We start from the raw sequence: 19,952 nt of genomic DNA on the forward strand, positions 1-19,952 counted from the left end.
CCAAGCCACAGCCTAGCGAGATGCCTGCCTGCTGGCCCAGTAGCGCTCTTCCTCCTGTCCGAGGTTTTCATTTTTGTGAGCATTTCTGTTGAGGATTGGCAGCGGGAGGGGGGGTTGGTTTTTATTTCCCCCACACCTCTGCTGGGTGCTTACCACAGGTTTTGGCCATTTCACGTGATCCTGGGTCACTGTGACCGTCATAAATATGAATCAGTTGCCAAGCATCTGAATGTAAATCACAAGACCCTGGAGATGCTGCAACATTCCAGCTGATCTGCGCTTAGAAGCACCAGGATCAGCGCCGAGCTCCAGCTGGAGCCTGGCACTGATCCTGGCACTTCCGCTGAGTTCTGACAGCCCTGCAGCTCCAGCCATCTCTCACTCAGGCTTGTGCAATACTGACACCGGTTGAGCTCATTCCCCTCCCCCACTACTTTTCTAGGATGGTCGCGTATCACCTGCCAGGTACCAATGTACCACAGGTGGTACCCGTACCACTGGTTGAAAAGCCCTGATTTAAATGACTACAGTAAAAATTCTCATAAAATAGGTCCAGGCACACAATCAGTTGCTTAATAACTGCATTGCTTTCCAACTGTAATTCTGGCCTCAGTTTTGGGTCTTAAGTCAAGGATTTATCTTTATATTCAGTGAAGTATTATGATTACCTGAATTCATGTAGACCAGACATGTCAAACAAGGCCCGGGGGCCAGATCCGGCCTGCAAAGTGGTTTCATGTGGCCCGCGAAGCCATCCTGGAAACAGTGAGGGAACGGCCCCCACTACCTTGGCCCTGGCCCAGAGACCCTCCTTCTGCCAGAGACCCTCAGATCTGTCCCACTCCTGCCCAGGCCCCCATAGGCACCCTTGATGTGAACGATGTAGAGCTGGCCATGCCCACCCAGTAGGCCATATGCACTCTAGCCACGGCCACCCAGTAGGCCACACCCACCCAGGCCACACCCACCCAGCCCCCTGAAGGCAACCGCAATGCTGATGCGGCCCTCAATGAAATTGAGTTTGACACCCCTGATGTAGACCATATTGAATATCCACAGCCTTGGACGCTCCCTAGATGACTTGTGAGTTCTCTCTTCTCCTCTTCTCACTCCCATCCATTTTCTGCCCAACCTACCCAATAATCTATGGCAGTGGGATGCTTTGTGTGCAATTAAAAGATGGTAGAAAATCTTACATTCACTTTATTTCTCAGGTATAAAGATTAGGACAAATTACTCTTGGTTGGGTTTCCACACGAACTTTTCAGACAGCAGTATAATATAAAGCTTTCAAGAGATAACTTGTTTCTCCATTGTCTTTCTTACCAAGAATATATGGTAGCAGGAAGAAAATATATGGTAGCTAAAAAGAAAATGTCAGATAAAAAAACTGAAAGTATGATTCTTACAGCTTTCAAAAACTGCTGTCCCTATTTTTTTTAAGGAACCACCACCTTCAATGGAAAACTATTATTTACCAGAAGCTGCTGCTTATCTTCAGAATAGTATAATACTTGGAATTGGGTTTTCTCAAAAACGTAAAGCTGCCGAAGAAAAGCATACAGCAAAGAGGTCCAGAATTCACTGAAGCAACTAATCTGAAAATATAAAATTTTCAATTTCTATTTGTTTTCCTTTCCAAGATAAAATATATTAATTTTTGTAGTATTTTTGTGTGCCTTGGATTTCAAGCAAATAATAACTGAAACTTTTTCAAAACTAAACCTCTACATCTTTTGTTACAGGCTTGGAGGAATGTGTATTTAGATTCATATTGTACTGGAAATGGTACTTGAAGTGTACTTTATTCAGTAAATGCATAAACTATTGAGAAAGGACACATATGGCCACTTAACATACCTTTTGCTTCCATTTGTACATTCTTATTGGTTTCAATAAGACAATTATGTAATATATAATATTATATAACATTTATCTAACTTGCTATATTAGCTTATATTAGGAAAGGACATAGCCCCATTGAAGTTTTTCCTGCTTTTATTGTTCGTCTCTCCTTTTCTAAAAACATGCACTTTAGCTTTAGCAGTTCAAGAATTTTCTTTTCAATGCACAGAACAGTTAAGCATCTCTAAAAAGATAGAACATTACCTTCCAGACCAAAGGTCATCTGATTTTTAAAGTTAAAAAAAGAATAATTCAGAATTGCCTAACTAAAATTTCAGACTTATTTTATTTGTTCCCCAATAACTTGCTTATTAACTGGGATGTAATTTATACAAAGCTCTAGTTTTGACATGTTTAAAGTATTCTCCCAGTTCTTTCATTTGTTAAATCAATGTTTTAATAGCAGTATCAAGAAATCTGTATGCAGCAAGTATCAGCCACATCTGAGGCAATTTATTTAAATTGGCCGTCTATTCACTTATATCAATAGTTGTAGTGGGAATAGCAAGATTTCAAGTAACAACTGCTTTGCAGGAATGAAGAAGAAATCATTCACTGTCTCCTTTCAAAATTCTATTGGGTTTTCATTTTTCAAAAAGAATTTCAAAAATGCAAATGTGAAGAAAAGATAATTTCAATATTTGGAGACTTGGAAATTAGATTACTATATTCTTTAGTCCTAAGACTAAAACTCAGCCTCATTTTGCTAGTTTTTTTTTTAAAGAAAGTACCTGGATGTTAAGTGTCTACAGAAAATAAACAGATCTGATCTAATATTGAACAGTTGCTAATTGATACAAGGACCTTTTCTCAGGCAATATAACTGATGAAGATAACACTACTTTTCTCCTGAAAAAGCATGTAACAGAAAATTTCTACAAAAAGAACAGCAAACTGTGAATGTAAGTTTATTTCATTCAGAGATTACAAAAATGATAATTCATCTCATCCATGCAAATCTCAAGAAACTTATTAATACAATTATATCTGCACAGTTAATCACACAGAGCCAAAAAGGGATGTATAAAGTTTGAAAACTCAACCATGCCTTTTTAGAAAGCCCATTGTTACATGATCATTAATATATGTGTAAAGAACTTTACCATAGTAGTAGTAAAATACTGTAAATAAAACCTAGTTGAATATTTTCTTTTTGTGGCAGATGTCAGCAAATTTAGTTACACCTTGTATTTTTATAGCACCTTCATTGGAAAACTCAAAAACATTTTATAAAGCTGTAGTCAACCTCACAACATCCCTGTGAGGTAGGGAAGTATTGTCTTTGCAGTTTAGAAAACACATAATTAAATTTCCTCTAATTTCCAATGCTGTATTTGGTACAGACAATGCTTCCTCCTTTGCAATGGTTTCAACCTTCTTCGTATTCTTGGATTTGTCACTTGACAAGTTGCATTTTTGTAAAAATCAGTAATTTCAGTGAAATCCATTATAATTTCCATTTTGATGGAACAGATGTTAGAAATGTTCATTTTTGCATTTTAATAACAGCTTTTTATCTTTGATAATCAAGTACATCAGCATATTTATGGCCAGATAATCTGAAGTTTTACCCTTTTTTATTTTGTTCCTAAAAAGAAGAGGCATTTTATGTATCCAAGAGAATAAATGTGACAAGAGTTCCAGTATCCTATACCACTACAAATTGAATAGGTCTTCAATCTTTAATGTATTATTCATTTTTCAAAATATCAAAGATGCTCACTGCAAGTCTCATTTATGCTTTATCTATTTGTAGGAAGCTAGGACAATATTAAAAATGCACTGCATAATACCTAGTATCTAAAGTGGTATAATTCATAATTTTACCATTTTATGCAGACCAGTTTTTATACACGAGTTGTATTTTTTCAAGCAAGCAATTATTCCAAAGCAGATTCTTATCTTTTGCTCCACAGAACCTTCTCACCATCTTTTTATTCCTACCTCGTTGCATGTTAGAAACTATTTAGTATTTTAATCTTTCTAGAACTTTAATCCTGTATGAGGAAATGAAACAATATATGGTAATATTAATTTCTGGGAATATTTATGGTTGGAGTGATTTCCCAGAATATAATAGTTTTTTAAACATGAGTGGGAAAACTCCCTGGGCAGTTGACCTTATTGCACTTAAACATTTATATCCCCGTCCTGGAGCCAAGTGATCCTCTTGGTTTATTAAGTGATGAAATTAACGCAATATGAAGTAACTCTTAGAATGGGTCAAAATATTTGTATAGAATGAAACCCATCTGATTTCTTAACTGCAATAGTAATAGTACAGGCAATCAAGTTCTTTTTGCTTCCACCCAGAAATTGTCTGAGACATTATGCAGCTAGTCCACCATGATACTAGAGTTCTTTTTAACTGATGAATCCTGTCCCAGCTTGTACTGTAGAATTGGGGCAGATGCTAGGGATGTAATTTTGGGTTCCTTTCAGATTGCAGATTTTAAAGAAATGGACAGGAGGTGCAGAATGATAACGGCTATCACCTGGTTATGCAATTTCAGGTTTTCTGGGCTGCTTTAAATGGCCAGGACAAGCCATGCTAGCAGAAATAATCATTATCTCACTATATTCCTTTATTCCAGAGAAGGCAGTTAAGGTCAGTGGCATTTAAATTAGGATGATTTTGTGAATCCACTTCAATTGGGCTTTTGACCAAGATAAGGTAATGAAACAACCTTGTGGATTGCCTGAGGATTGAGGTTTGATATTGTTTTACAGTGCTTCCAGTTTTCTTGTCAAATTATGTCCAGATGGCAGTACTGATTTGTGTTCCCATTATACTGCCTTGAATCCAATTTTGTGTCCCTATTCTACATGAATTTGATAGGGGAATGTTTTCAAGAATTCTGATGTCAGGAGTCATTGCTAGGCTGATGTTACTCAGTTCTACACTCACCATCCAATTCTAAGCAGGCATCTGGTAACTGAACATTACCTATGTTTGATAATGGTTAAATGTTACTGTTGGTTAAAAAGAGGACTTGGATTTTGGGATTGAAATATATGCGATTTTTATAAGGCTGCAGTCCCAGTGAAAACGTGTAGTTAATAAGTGCTGCTTTGATCCCTAAATCCCATTGAATTTGCAGATGTTGAGGAATCTTTGCACAATTTTATTATTACACCTGCATTCCTTCCGGGATTAGATTTTTACAAGTTGTCCGTGCATTGGTTACATCGTATTGTGACTATTGTAACACACACTGGGCTACCCTTGAAGTGTCCAAACATTTCAGTTAGCGCAAAATCCAGCAGGCAGATTGCCAAATTATGCAAGGTGCAAAGTTCATACCTTGCTGATACTATTTGCACTGGTTGCCAATTGCTTTCCAAGCATAATTTAAAGCTATTAATTCTTAGAAGTCCCAAATGGCTTAAGTGTCTCTGCTGTTCTCATTACAAACTCATTTGTTAAGATTGGGAGACACTCTTTCCCCCCCCCCCCATCACTTTTAAACAGGTGTAGCTAGCCTTTGGTCATGAGAAAAGGCTTTTTCCTGCATTGCTCCTGAATGTTGGTACGCACACTTCATCACATTCTTCATTGTTAATTATCCTTTCTTGCTAATTTTATTTCACATTCTTTTTTTAAAACAAAATTTTGTTAGCTATTTGGAATGTCCAATACAGCTGAAGAGCAGCACACTCAAATAAATAAATAAATAGCATTTACTATAAATTTATTTCTGTTGGAGAAGTGGACATAGGAAAAGTCTATTTAAAACTGTTTATTTTGCAGGTCAATTATTGCCCTATTTTGTCTAAAAACATCTTTTGAAAGCAGGCAGTTCAGTTGTCTCTACAGTTGATTTGGCTTAGGCAATTTAGCCAAAAACATTTGGATTGTGTGAAACTTCAAGCTTCTGTAACTTCAGCATTCCATGCTGTTAAAATATGAATATTCACTTTGAGTAATTTAAGGCCTCTTTAAAAAGTATGTTTTCTATGAAGTATTGAAATGAGCATATAGAAGACATGCTCTATGCAGTTTTTATTGTTCACAATTGAAAATAGTGTTAAGGTCACACCCTATTCATTGTCAACACATTGGATTTGTATTCAAATATATGACTGACTATACAGTCCAAGACTTCAAGTTCTTGACAGTTGTGCTGATTGGATCTATGTAGCTTGAACTTTGTATCTCTTGATCCCTATTCAACTTTGACTGCCAACGTTCAGAAATAGATACACCAGCTAAACGGCACGCTGTGTATCCACTAGATCAACAGGTGTCAAACTGGCAGCCTGTGGGCTGGATGCATCACGCACAAGCCACACCCACCCTGGCTCTGCAAAGGCAAAAAAGTCACGTGACACCATTGAGTTTAACTAGATCATGGGTGTTAAATTTGTCACATGACGTTGCAACGTATCATAACTCTTTTTGCATTGTCGGCAATGGGGTGGGCGCAGCCTCAGTATGATGAAACCGGCCTATAGGCCAGCAGTTTGACACCTCTGGACTAGATGGATGTAGGCATTGATATTAAAGCCACATTGCATATAGCTTGAATTATAAGTGTACATTTTAGGATCTGTAGAGGCCTCAGAAAATGTTCTTGGGAAGTCCTAATGCTTTTACCAAATAAACAGTAAATCCCAACGTACTGTTTTTATCAATACAAAATACATAGATATATAAAATGCTCTGGTTAGAGCAGAAAAAAAGCTGCTCAAATAAGTTTTATTCTATATTTTGTGCTATAGTGTATTATCAAAATATTGTTCATGTAAATACACTATCTGCCTCTTAAGATTCCTTTGAAGTGTACTGTTAAGAGCTTGCTAAATTATAGTTGATATTTTGACTAGGAACATGGACACTGCTTTCATTTAAAAAGCATCAATCACTTATGCAGCAAAAAAGTTACATGGTCTTCCAGAAGTATTCATAGAATAGGCAATGAACCTAAATACAAATTCAGAATGAACTTTAAGCTAACTATGATTTTACAAGTACCGTGAATTAAATACTCTGAACTTCAAAGACAAACCGCTAAAAACTAGGACTGTTTTTTTCAAGCTATCATTTATTTTAATCAGCTCAGAACTATAGATGTCTGGACTAAAAGAATACTTATTTGCATTCAGATCACCTGTTTGTTTCTTTATAATTATTTTGCCCACAGATCACAAAGCAGTTGTGTAACAGTAGTTTATATTAGCATATATGACATTTGTTAGGATAGGTAAGATGCAGAACTTCAGAGTGCATAAAGTCAAACCATCCATATGTGTATGAGCTCCTCCCAAAATTAAGAATCTCAAGGAACAATTCATAATACAAAATATGCACTTTGTTTACTAGAGCTCCACTTTCTTTTGAAAGATTTGACTAATTCAATGGTGTAATATTTCAATGAAAGCATGTTCACTAATAACAAGTATCTGGGGATGTAAAAGTTTTAGCTTCACTACAAAAAGCTGTCAACTTTAGCAATGTTGTTTCCTTTTAACTACATTTTTTGCCACTTGATATTAGTGGTGTTGCTAGCAGTGACACAGTGAGGTAGATGATGACCACACATTTCAAGTTACTTACGGGCCACCAATACTTTGCAACAGCCAATTCAATGCATATCTATGAATGAATTCAGCAGAACTTTTTTCTTGTAACATGCATAAGACTGCAGCTTTAAGTTTCAACACCATGATCATGTATTTGCCACACTGAAGTGATGCACGGCATCAGAACATGTATATATAATCATTAGACTGCAGAGGTCATGAACATTTCTATATTTATTAATGTTACAATATTAACTTGCTATACCAACTATGCCCAAGAACTCAAGTGAATACAAAGGACAGCTTCATCTACCCTATCATACAGTATATTAAAACTTGATTCATGTGTAACAATTTTAATAAATGTCAAAGCTGGAATTTAAAATTGTACATTTCACATAATCTTAGTTCTTCAGCTTTAATACCCTGCAAAGGCTTTGTTGGCAAATAGACAACTTTCAGGAAAGATACGCAACTCAACGATGTCAGCTGTTTTACTTCGTGATCTAAGCACGTAGAGGACTGGTTCTGCATCTGTATAAAACACAACTACTTAGAAGAATATATCTCACAATTCTTAATAGGAATAAAATATTATTCTAAGCAGTCTGTTCTTCATTTAAAGCAATGATTTCATATTCTAAACACTCCTTAATTGCAAAGTCATCTTTTTATAAAGTACATAGCTACTTCATAAGTAAATTTGTCTAAATGCTGGCTTGAGAGTCCAAAAAACAGCCAGGCATTTGGAAAGACATATCAGGAGTGGCCATATTAGATTTAGATTGGAAGAACAAAGTAAAAAAACAAAAGTAACCCAGGGAGCAAGAACCTCTTAGGGAGCTGGTCTGAATTCTACTCACAGTCAATGTTATACAGCAAAATATAGCATAAATTAGTATTCAAATACTGTTAAAATGTGTCCGAATAAATGAGTACATAGCTGGCCAGGAAATTGAGTTTTAACTAAAGTTGCCATTACTCTTTGGCAGTAGGAGGAAGAAAATGCCATAAATGCAACATCTTATTCTCAAAATATATCCAAATCTTAAACAGTAAATAAGTACAATGGACATTTTTCACTATACATATAAGTATCTCCATCCTGCAAGTATAATGGTATGCGTGAGCAATAGCTGATAATTCCTAACAGATTGCTAAGGCTAAATATTCAGCATCAACTTCTCAGAAATATGTCCCAGATATTATAGGAGCAAACATTTATTGACCATTTATCTAAAGAAAATCTTACTCTGATATCCAGTAAAGTATATATAGTTGCATTTTCCATGCAACTACTATATTGCAATTTGTCAAGCCTGGAGAGCTATTTCTCAAATTAAGAATTTACACAAATGAAACCAGTTAATATACAGACTAATGTCCATAATTTTTTTATCTGGATATGTACTTATTTTCTGATAACTAAAGAAAAAATACTATGCTGCATTTTTTTAAAAAAAAATTGTGTGCATTAGAGGTTCCTAGTAAATTATGGCTACGTGTGAAAGGATATATAATAAATGGGGCAAGGAACAAACTGCTCGTTTAAGGTCACTTAAATTATATTATCAACTCAGATGGCTGATTTCTGCAGGATTTCTTAGAGGAATCCAGTAGAGCTGGTTTCGAGTTTCAGATGGCCACCAAAGAGTTGTAACCTTTTCCAGAAGTTGTGATCCACATGGTATCCACAATGAGTGCAGCAAGTCTGAGGTAGTCAACCTTTACGAAGGCTCAGTATCTGAACATAAAAAAATTTGAAATAACCACTGGCTGCAGAGGAATCAAAACACCGGGAACTCTTGTTCAACAATTTACATTAATTTCCCTCATAATATAAAGAAGGTGTACCAAATTAAGTATATTTTCAAAGTGCAGAAAAGCAATCACTTACGTCAAAGTAGTCTGCACTTGTTGTAGAAGATCCAGCAGAAACAAGACGGCATGTTCATAATTGGTGTGGTTTAGTTATCTTAAGAATGGAAGGGTATCAAAGAACCATTCCTTAATTGTAATATGTGTGCAGCTTTACTGATCCCCAAGCACAGCATATTGGTTGTCTAGCTGAAGTTTAGTTGCCTGGGATTTTGAAACCTCATCCCTACCTCTATTTTTGTGTTTTACTACTTCAAAGCTCTTCTCCATTTCTTTATCCCTAAGGGAAAATAAATGTAATCAGTAACTGTCTTAGACACACTTGCCCTTTAGCAATACTAATCAATGACACTAATTTACTTGCAAAATTCCATGACTAGGGTCCTAACAAAGGAGACCATAATCTAAAGAACTATTGCAGGCATGGTTAAGGGCTTGCATATGCCACTGATGACATTTCTCTGAACAAACCTCAATGCCATTTCATAAACTGATTTTGAAATGACAAACTGGGTTCTGTTATACAAGCATATAAATTGTTATACAAGCATATATATTCAAAACTTTTGATAGCGTTAGTGAGGCAGTTCACTGGATTGCAGCCACAAAAATGTATCCCAACATCCCAAGTAGACTAACACTGCAATGACATGTCAATAATTATGAATATGGTAATGTCCTAAATGCAACATTCAGAAACTATTCCAAAGCATAAGCTAAATGCATAACTATTTCTGCATGCTTGTTTTTTTAATTGAACTTAAGTCGCATGAAAGCCTGGACTTGGAATACTTGTTTATAAGCAGTCAGTTACAAGAAGACTGACATTCAAATAAAATCCATTAATTGTGTAGGGACTGTCTTAAAAGTCATTCTTAACACACATAATCCCAAATGCAGTAACAGATTATGAAACAAAATTGGAAAATGCCATCTTTGTGTACATTATGGTACAAATACAGATATACTGTAATTTACTGCTTAAGTTGAATATTGATAAACCGCCTATAATTAAAATTTGAACCATTTACTCAGTATCAATTAAAATACTGAAGTTCTGCAATGGACCAAGTCCGATAGAAGGTAATTTGATGTTAGGAATGGGCCCAGATCAAGTGATAACAACAATCTCACACCCCACCTCTCTAAATAGCACTGTATAAATCAAGAAACTGGTTTTTAAAAAATTCAATCTGAGCTTCTGCAGATAAAATCCATATCCTCCCTAGTTATGCTTAAAGCGCACTTGCTTCCTCTAGTGCAGATCACATTGTATACTTGTTTATGATCTGTGGAAAAATTACAAAACTTTAGATTAGACCATGAAACTTTGAAGAGATTGCTAGGTTGGGAGAAGAATTATTTTAAGGAAATATTCTAGAATTGTATCGCCATACTTACTTTCTAGTATCTACTTGCTTGGCAGTGGACTGCAATGATGGAAACTGTGTATCACTATAGATCTCTGGAGGACCTTGTGGCACTTTTCGTGTCCTGCCTTCTCTTGCACCAGGTGGCCTATATACTCCACTGGATTGCACTGGCTCTGGATTTTCTGTAAAGAATTTTTAAAAACCCAATCAGATATAATCAGATAAACATTAAATGAAACATTTCAATTTAATATTCAATCTACGCTCAATACTTTGGCTATACAAGTAAAGATTCCTCTTTATTCAGACAATCTACTACTTAAGCATTAGAAATGAAATATTTCCAAATATGTTTATTTTTTATTCAACAGATTTTCATTTAGCTAAAAATGAGACAAAATGGCTGATTCAGTAAACATTGGTAAATTAAAAGGAACATAGAGCAAAGCTCACCAATAATTTCAGCAACAGGTGTTTGTGTAGGAGCAGACCTATTCCAAGGACCAGATGACTTCTCCAAACTTCCACCTGGTTCATCACTATTATCCCTTGGTTCTTCTTTTTTCTCACTTTCTTCTTCATCTTTTTCACTGACAAAAAAAGAAAAAAACCTGTTACAGCTTTCATCACTTATGTAAACACATTCATACTATAATGTGGAAACTGAGCATACAGTAGTACTCAAAGTATGTTATTTAAAACAAAAGGGAACATCTCCAGTCTCGTGCTATGAAGACTAATACCAACAATTAGAACACAATCATGTCACTAATCTATAGGCTCCTAATTAATCAAGAGGATGCAAAATGTTTAGGCATGAAAAAACCTTGTTTTTAATAATCGCCAACTAAGATTAAATATTGAACAGTAATTTCTCCATCAAGCACAGAAATATTAAAGCATTTAAGAACAGCAAGCATTGATGATGTTTTGAAGCAATACTAGCCACTGTGTGGCAAGCTTAGAGATAAGACCTGATTAAGTTTTTCTTCACCTAGAACTTGCAAGTAGTAACTGAATCATTCATGTAGAACTATAGTTTTCAATATATACCTATATACTTTCAAGACAATAATACCTAATTTGCATGGACTGAACTCTGAGGCCACTGTAGTCAATTATTTCTTCCTGCTCAAATTCTTTCCAGTCATCCTCTTCCTGCAAGATGAAGATTACATAGGCTTATTATTAGTTCTTAATGAAGGGCAATCAGCACTGGCAGCTATAGAATGACTGTCACAGAAAAAAAAATAGTAGTCATCCTCCTAGGATTTAAATATTCCCAACGCTTCTGTTATATCAGAAGCTAAACAGTGCCTACTTTATAACTAGACCATTTCCACTACTCAACATTCCATACATATCCCATAACACACAACTAAATTATTTTCATGATAGTAATTAAATGTTAATTTTTTTCTTTCAAAATACATGCTATATAGAAATCTTAGTATTGTTTAATACAGTAAAATTCTAGTATGCAAACTGGTTCTAACTGATTCAAATTTTAAAATTAAAAATTTAATCATAATTTCAAGATAGTAAAACCTCTCTATAGTATGAAACATGACATATCGGTTTTCTGGTATTTACTCTATGTCCCCACTTTCATACTGTGGAGTTATAGAAGTTAGCTTTGATCTGACTAATTCAGAGTTTGATTCAAAAGGTAGTAGTGAAATCAAAACTCCTCAATATCTTAGAGCAAGCTTACAGAGGGGTGAAAAGGAAGAGACAGAATTGGCTATATTTTAGTTTAGTCCCAAGTTACTGTCCATCTTTGAAGTTACTGCAAAATCATTATTTTTCGCCAACAATGTATTTCTGTTTTCTCATACATCTGAGAAAACATAGAACTACCAGAATTTGCAAGTCAAAAACTATTTTGTTGCATGAAAATGACATATACATGTGGTCAATAATGTATTATGATGGTAAGATGGAATGGATTTTCATTTATTATTAACTGCTGTAGGCCGTATTCGTACACTTATTTGCTAAGCTCCCTTCCTCTCCAAGCGTCAGCAGGGAATCAGGCTACCCTAAATCTTGCTGTTCTACAGTTAAAATTCCCAGTCTCTATATTTATATATATTGTTTTGCTTTTCATTGTTTGGCTTTTTGGTTATTGAACGCTTTAATATTCCTTATAACTTGCCAGCACACTCAAGATGGGAAGGGGATACAAAGGAATAGATGGTACACCAGTTATTTAGCAACTAGCAGCATAGCAGCAAAATGAACTGGCAGTGCCAAACCTGAAGGTGCTCCATAATTTATCTTTTGAGGTAGAGGAGGCTGATCTTTCCTGGTGGCAGCTAAGTTTGGATGAGTTAATTTGCTGAGTTCGCTGGCAGATTTGCCAAGTTTGTTTGTCCATAGCTTATACCCACAGTTTGGGTGTTTTAACCAATAGTTGATATCAAAGAGATAGCATGTTTTGTTAACTCTTGGCTGTCACTTGTTGCTGGTCTAGTTCTATGAAACCAATGCAGATTTGAGAAGCCATGAGGAGCCAGGTCTGCCTTGGCAGCAACAGCCATTTCAAAGACAATACAGACTACCAAAGTACAAAAGGTAAGTACAATTACAAATGGCTACTACAATACCCCCAATTTGCTCTTGCTATCCAAAGTGATTTAACCAGGATTGTGGTGTCTTAATTGTCTACTCTTGTTCTAAGTGTTTGGTTTTTTTGTTGTTGTTGCTGCTGTTTTTGAGGGGGACAGGCAGGCAGTTACACCGGATTCTGAAACTTAGCATCTTTTCTTATATGGACAGTTTCACTGTCTCCTCCTCTTGCAGTCATCAAAAGCCTTGCTTTCTCCATAATTTCTTGGGGGGGAAGGGGTGAACAAAAATTAGTATATTGTTTTAGTCCACAGCGCCATTAATCTTGAGAACTAGTGTTGCATACAAACAGAATGCTAGACGAGATAAATTTTGGTCTGCTCCAATGCACTGTGGATAGGTTTACATTCTTCAGTAGCTGTTTTTGGAGGGAGGCAATAAAATCGTAATAACCGTGTACCATTCTCAGACTTTATATTTTGAAGTGAGTGCCCAGACCTTATCCTGCCTCAACAGCAAGATACTCCTGTTGCTTAAAGCGGCAACTGAGAAAATCGTTCTTGTGCTCTCACGCCCAGAGCAGCAAGATGGGGTTTCAAACGGAGAAGTCGTGAGTGCCAGGTGGGAAATTTGGGACAAACCTGGAGAAACAAAACTGAGCAATTCTCCTGTTTGACCCCCAAACTCCGTCCCGCGTACCAGCCTATTTCCTAACAAAATGGATTCCCATTGCCGCTAGCCTCGGTCTCGGCCCTATGAGCGAAGAAAGCTGAGAAACTGCCTTCCACGCGCCCCAGAGGAAACCCAAGATGGCCTAGCTGGGATGTAGCGACGCCCTCTACCGAAAGGAAGCTACCAACGCCCACAGGAAGCAGTCAGGATAAAGTTTCCTCCTCCTCCCCAATCCTCTTCCACCCTAGTTCCTGGCCAACTCGAGCCCATAACTCTCAGCCAGGGAGAACCCTGGTCGGTCTCGGTCTCCTTACCTTGTTTGCTGCCTTAGAAGCGCCGCTGGCCGCGTTAGCATTAGAGGCGGCTCCATGGGCGCCTTCCGCTTGCCGGCTTCCCCCAGTCACACCCGCGGCAGTGGCATTGGAGGAGGCAGCCGAGGAAGGCGCGGCAGTGGCACTTCCCCGGCTACTTTTCTCTTTTCGTTTCTTTTTGTCTCGCTTCGCGAAAAAGTCGTCTAAGCTCCTCTCCTCGGTTTCAGCCATGGCGGCGGCGGCTCCTCGCACTCCGGTTCAAACCGGTTATGACTGACAGACTGACCACTCGCCTCTGCCTAAGGACAGTTGCGGGGGGGGAGAGAAAGGGCGGCGAGAACTCGGCGCCACCCAGCAGCCTCGCGTGCTCCTTTCGTTCGCCTGGCCCCCGCGAACGAATCAGAAGGTCCGAGCTTAAACTGCCGCCGCACGCGCGTTTTCCCTCCTGCTCCGGCCTCAACGCAATTCGTTCGAAGAGGAGCAGGACGGCTTCCGCTCTCCACGTTGGTGGCCACCACTTGTCACAGCCGAAAGAGGAGGCTGGGAAGAAGAGAGGGAGGGGTGCCGTCAAGAGCAGAGCGTTTGTAACGTAGTACTCAAAGAGCCACTTTATTGGGCATCTGAGCGGGAAGGAGGGAGAGCGCATGCACTTGTCCCTCCGCCGACCAACCCGCTGAAAGAAACGAAGAGCCAATCAAAAGGTGCGGGGAGGAACCGACGTACGTCTAGCAAAGTGAGTGCCGGCAGCAGTGAACGTTAGGAATTCCTGCGGGTGAATTATTTGGCGCGCATGCGTAGGAGCAGTAGAATTTTTGAGAAATGATTCGTTCGCGTAAAATAGGCGGAGCTTAGTAGGGGCATGCGCTATGAGGCGGGAAAGGAGTCTGCGCAATTTGACTATTTCAGTGACTTCTCCGAATCGTGGGCGCCAAAGGTCACGCGGAAATCTGGTTTATGACATCAGAGTGTTCTCCTTTTAATTATCTTCTTGACTCAAGTTTGGAGCCGCCTCTAGTCAGAGAATAAGCTTTCCAGTTGCTTTTTCTCGTGCTTTTTGTATCCCACAGGAAAGTTCCCTTCAGAATTACCAGCAAAATGGATTTAAAGGGTTTAGCTCCAAATCATTAGCAGTTTTAAAGTCTTATTAAAATGTACAATAATGAAACTTAGAACACTGAATCCTGCCATGATGCATTGTTATTCTGGATCAAGCTGTCGTTTAATTATTTTTTTCTCTTTGCTAAGACACCTGAGCTGGTCTGTATAGGCGGATTCTATCATTGATAACAACTCTTGCCAGATAGCTGAGCTCATAAAAATATCTTTTATCATCCAGAAATACTTTTATTTGCATGCAAAGTAGATTACAGCAGATGAGGTGAATTACAGTGTCTGTACGTGTGTCTACCAGTTATGGAGGAGCACGTGTATCTGCTGGTTATGGAGGAGGAGAGTCCCTAGGGAGAAGAAGGAGGAAGTCCATCCCAGAAAGGGGAGGGGTGTAAGGCACATGATCAGGAGAAGGAGGAAATATGTCATAGGAAAGGAAGAGTTGGCTAGTCCAGATGAGATAGCATATTATAATTTCCCCAAACAAACACGTGGTGGCAGCACACTCCCCGTCTGGTATTTCATAATACCACTATAAACTTGATATTGGTAGGTATGCAAATACAAATAAATGGTTGTGATTTGCTTGTTGTCTTAAAAACCTGAGAGATATAAGAAATAAACCTGAGATATATAAGACATAAAAACCTGACAAATATAAGAAATAAATATGCATACATATTGCAATAATAAGAATTGCCATTACAGGCCTAAAACAGTTTAAAGTTCAAATCACTTTTCTTCTTGAAGTCAGGATCCAACCAGGGAAGGTGACGAGTTCAGTCCTCAAGAGGCAAAAGCAGAACAAGCTCTGTGATGGGTCTGATGACAGTTTTGGTGCCTTTCAATTCTTGAGCTTGTTGGTCCTTGAGCAGAAGAAGGTCTCTAAATTGGGGGTTGGGGTGAAGATGAGACTTTTGAGACTGGAGCATGATTTAGTTGCACCCCGCCACATCTTGAAGCAGGGTTGGATGCAGGTGGTTGGTGTGGATTGCCTAGAAGTGGAGCAGGATGCATAGCTGTAGCATGCTTGTCGCTATCACATTCTGTGCACTTGACAAAGGCTTTGCAATCTTTAGCAAAATGGTCATATGAAACACAGCACCTGTAGCATACTCCAAGTTTTTGGAGAACCTCTTTCCGCTCTTGTACAGTCATTGCTCTAAGCTCATGACATTTTCTAAGAGGGTGAGGTTTTTTGTGAATAGGACACTGACAATTAGGATCTCCATCCCCACCACCTGAATCACTCCATTGAGGAGGAGATGGTACAGGAGGTGAGATGTCCATTTTTCTTGTAAGCACAGCTCCACCTGAGTCTCTTTGTTGAGCTGCTGTGTTAATATTCCTTGGTGATGATGATGGAGCAGGCACACTGGGTTCACCGTAGTTGAAGCTGGGATCATTTCTTGTCCAGGCATGTCTGCCGATGAACCTTGATGATGATGATGATGGGGCAGAAACACTGGAGTCAGGGTAGTTGAAGCTGGGGTCATTTCTCGTCCAGGCGTGTCTGCTGATGAACCTGCAAAAATATGAGAATGGGGGAAAGGAAACATTATGGCATAGTTTGTAATCTGAGCCTTGCTGTGTCCATTTGTCCTGCAGGTTGTATGGCAGTTTTGACACCACTGGATTGACACCATGGGAGGAATCCAGGTAGCTGAGACCAGTTAGACGTGGGTCTGTTTTTGCCAATTCTATTTCCATGAGGAGATCACTTAGTCTTTGAAGCTTATAATTGTTTTTGTTGCCTATCTTCGGAAAGTTTTGTAGTCTTTCGAATAAGGCATTCTCCAATGCTTCTGGGCTTCTGTAGGTTTGTTCAAGTCTTGCCCACACGTCTGGGGATCTGCAGATTCTGGACCCAGCCACTTAATGAATAGCTCAAGTTCCTCCCTGGCATTGAAGTTGAGATCAGCAATAGCAGCTCTGAAGGTTGCTTTCCAGGATCTGTAGGTCTCTGAACGGTCATTAAACTTTGAAAGGCTAGAGTTGAGGAGCTCTCGGCGAATCATGTATCTGGCATGGTCAGAACGGTCTGACCCCTTGATGCCAAAGAAACTCTTGGGACCCCTTGGGTGTGAAAGTTCTCTGGTGAATAAGGGGGAGGTGTACCAGGATAGAATGATGTTGCAAAAGCATTCAGCTGTGGTGTAGTCCCTAAGGCTTGTGCTAGCTGTTGATTCAACCGTTGTCCATTGCTGGAGGTTATGTTGTCATTGGCAAGAGGTGATGCAGTTTGAAGTGTTGGCGCATCTGTGTTGTGGTGTTGAAGAGGTGCAGGCTTTTGCAGGCTTGGGATCTGTGTGCTGTTCATAGGAAATACAGTTGAGGCACCTACGTTGTAGTGTTGAGGAGGTGCAGGTTTTTGCAGGCTTGGGACCTCTGTGATGTTTGTGGGAAGTACAGTTGATGCACTTGTGTTGTGGTGTTGAGGGGTTGCAGGAGTCTCTGTGTGGTAAGTCAGTTACCACAGTTGCAGTTTTGGGGTCTCTGTGTGGTAAGTCAGGACAGCGTTGTTCGTAGGAAGTGCAGAGGATGGCTCTGCATCATTGCAAACATTATGCTTTAACACATATTGACTGGTGCGTTCCATCGGATCTTCCACTTCTATTGGGATGGAACAATCCACATCGGTGCTTTCCTGCATCGCCTGTTCATAGACCTTCAGCTTTGCTCGGGCAGCTGCCTCCTCCCTTTCCATTCGCAGAATCTTTATTTTGTATTCCTTTCGATACCATCGACCATGGTATCCTGCTGCGGCGTCTCAGGGGATTGGGAGTGGGAGGCACGGTTCTTCAGTGGTTCACTTCCTATCTCCTGGGACGCTCGCAGTCGGTGTTGGCAGGGGGGCAGAGATCGACCGCGAGGCCTCTCGTTTGTGGAGTCCCTCAGGGGTCGGTCCTCTCGCCTCTCCTGTTCAACATCTACATGAAACCGCTGGGTGAGATCATTCGTGGTTTTGGAGTTGGGTATCATCAGTATGCTGATGATACCCAACTTTTCATTTTGACCCCAAACCACCCCAGTGATGCCCTCGACGTGATGTCCCGATGCCTGGAGGCGGTCAGGGTCTGGATGGGGAGGAACAGGCTTCGACTCAACCCTGACAAGACTGAGTGGCTGTGCGTACCGGCATCTCGGGATATTCAGGATATCCCACCCCTCACTATGGGGGGTGAGTTATTACCTCCTGTAGATAGGGCTCGCAACTTGGGAGTCCTCCTAGATTCACAGCTCTCCCTAGAAGACCATATAGTAGCTGTGACTAGGGGGGCCTTCGCCCAGGTTCGCCTGGTGTGCCAGTTGCGGCCCTATCTAGACCGGGATGCCTTACGTATGGTCACTCATGCGCTCGTGACCTCTCGTCTTGACTACTGCAACGCTCTCTACATGGGGCTACCCTTGAAGACCACTCAGAGGCTCCAACTGGTACAGAATGCAGCCGCGAGAGTTGTATTGGGAGTTTCCCGACACTCCCATGTCACACCTTTGCTCCGCGAGCTGCATTGGCTTCCAGTTGTCTTCCGAGTGAGGTTCAAGGTGTTAGTAATGACCTACAAAGCCCTTCATGGCATGGGTCCGGAATACCTTGGGGAGCACCTGCAGCTGGCGTCAACTTCCCTCCGCCCAGTACGCTCCCACAGAGAGGGCCTCCTCAGGGTGCCACCGGTCAAAGAATGCCAACTGGTGGCCCCCAGGGGGAGGGCGTTCTCTGTGGGTGCACCGGATTTATGGAACCATCTTCCGGTTGAGCTCCGGATGGCGCCCGATCTCCGCTCCTTCCGGCGCGATCTTAAAACCCATCTCTTTAAACAAGCTGGCCTGGCCTGATGGGACGGGGTGGGATTTTTATAAATGGACTTCAATTTTTAATCTGTATTAATTTATTATGGGCATTGTTTAATCACGTTTTAATAATTTTTAATTTTTGTATCTAGTTTTTATGTATTGCCCTGTTTACCGCCCTGAGTCCTTCGGGAGAAGGGCGGTATATAAATTAAATTAATAATAACAATAATAATAATAATAATAATAATAATAATAATAATAATAATAATAATAATAATAATATTCTGACTCTGCTTGGTGGGCTTTGTTCTGAGCTTCCACCTTTGCTTGGTGGGCTTCGCTTTGGGCTTGCATCTTTGCTTGGTGGGTGTTGTGACTCAGGGCCAGCCTGTGGGTCCGACAGCCGGGTCCGATGTATCGGAGGACTCAGATGTGGGGGAGGAGGGAAACGAACCGGCTGATGATGATTTGGAGACTTTGCAGAGTCCTCAGCCGGGAACCTCTTCTCAGCTGTGTGAGCCCGAGAGTGCGGAGGATGATGACCCACAGCTGGCCCTGTTCAAGGACGCCCGACGCAGGAGGCAGACGAGCAGGGACAAACAAAGAAAGGCTATGGGACTCCTCGGGAGGAGGCACAGGGAGACCACGCCCTGAGCTCTCTATAAAAGAAGTGTTTGGGGAGGGGCTGGTTGCTGAAAGCAACTTTTCCGTTTGAGAAGTCAAGCTCTTGTATTCTTGTAACAGTGTAATTAAAACTTGGCAGAAGCCTTTTGGTCTTGGACGCTTTCCAGACTCTTCTTTTGATTAGGGGTGC

The 19,952-nt window shown here is 39.9% G+C and overlaps 2 protein-coding genes across 10 annotated transcripts in view; one reads left to right on the forward strand and one right to left on the reverse strand.

The window, feature by feature from the left end:
- The window catches only part of TOPBP1 (DNA topoisomerase II binding protein 1), a 54,847-nt gene extending 51,795 nt beyond the window's left edge, over window positions 1-3,052 (forward strand). For all 3 annotated transcript variants that reach the window (XM_083379339.1, XM_083379337.1, XM_083379338.1), the window contains one exon: window positions 1,445-3,052. In XM_083379339.1, the coding sequence (XP_083235465.1) occupies window positions 1,445-1,588 (144 nt within the window). In that variant the 3' untranslated portion in view covers window positions 1,589-3,052. The remainder of the gene's footprint in view (window positions 1-1,444) is intronic.
- CDV3 (CDV3 homolog) lies at window positions 2,798-14,799 on the reverse strand. 7 transcript variants are annotated; one of them, XR_014494366.1, is made up of 6 exons: window positions 14,237-14,799; window positions 11,758-11,837; window positions 11,133-11,269; window positions 10,708-10,861; window positions 9,326-9,586; window positions 2,798-7,962 (listed from the first exon to the last, which is right to left on the reverse strand). XR_014494366.1 is itself a non-coding variant. In XM_083379375.1 (6 exons), exons 1-6 carry the CDS (start codon window positions 14,462-14,464, stop codon window positions 9,156-9,158), a joined length of 666 nt encoding a protein of 221 aa, XP_083235501.1. In that variant the 5' UTR covers window positions 14,465-14,796; the 3' UTR covers window positions 2,798-9,155. The 7 variants fall into 7 exon arrangements, 5 of the variants coding, with proteins under 5 accessions (XP_083235501.1, XP_083235500.1, XP_083235502.1 ...); XR_014494367.1 differs by having other exon boundaries at window positions 2,798-9,172; XM_083379375.1 differs by having other exon boundaries at window positions 2,798-9,172; window positions 9,537-9,586; window positions 14,237-14,796.
- Window positions 14,800-19,952: the final 5,153 nt, after the last annotated feature.

The sequence above is a fragment of the Vipera ursinii genome, assembly GCF_947247035.1.
Source record: "Vipera ursinii genome assembly, chromosome: Z".
Taxonomy (NCBI): domain Eukaryota; kingdom Metazoa; phylum Chordata; class Lepidosauria; order Squamata; family Viperidae; genus Vipera; species Vipera ursinii.

Coding starts and splice junctions, on each gene's coding strand:
- CDV3 (XM_083379374.1), bottom strand. CDS start 14,464: ATGGCTGAAACCGAGGAGAGGAGCTTAGACGACTTTTTCGCGAAGCGA. Junction 11,270..11,757: donor GTTCAGTCCATGCAAATTAG/GTATTATTGTCT, acceptor TTTTTTTGTCAG/TGAAAAAGATGAAGAAGAAA. Junction 10,862..11,132: donor ACCTGTTGCTGAAATTATTG/GTGAGCTTTGCT, acceptor AATTCTTTACAG/AAAATCCAGAGCCAGTGCAA.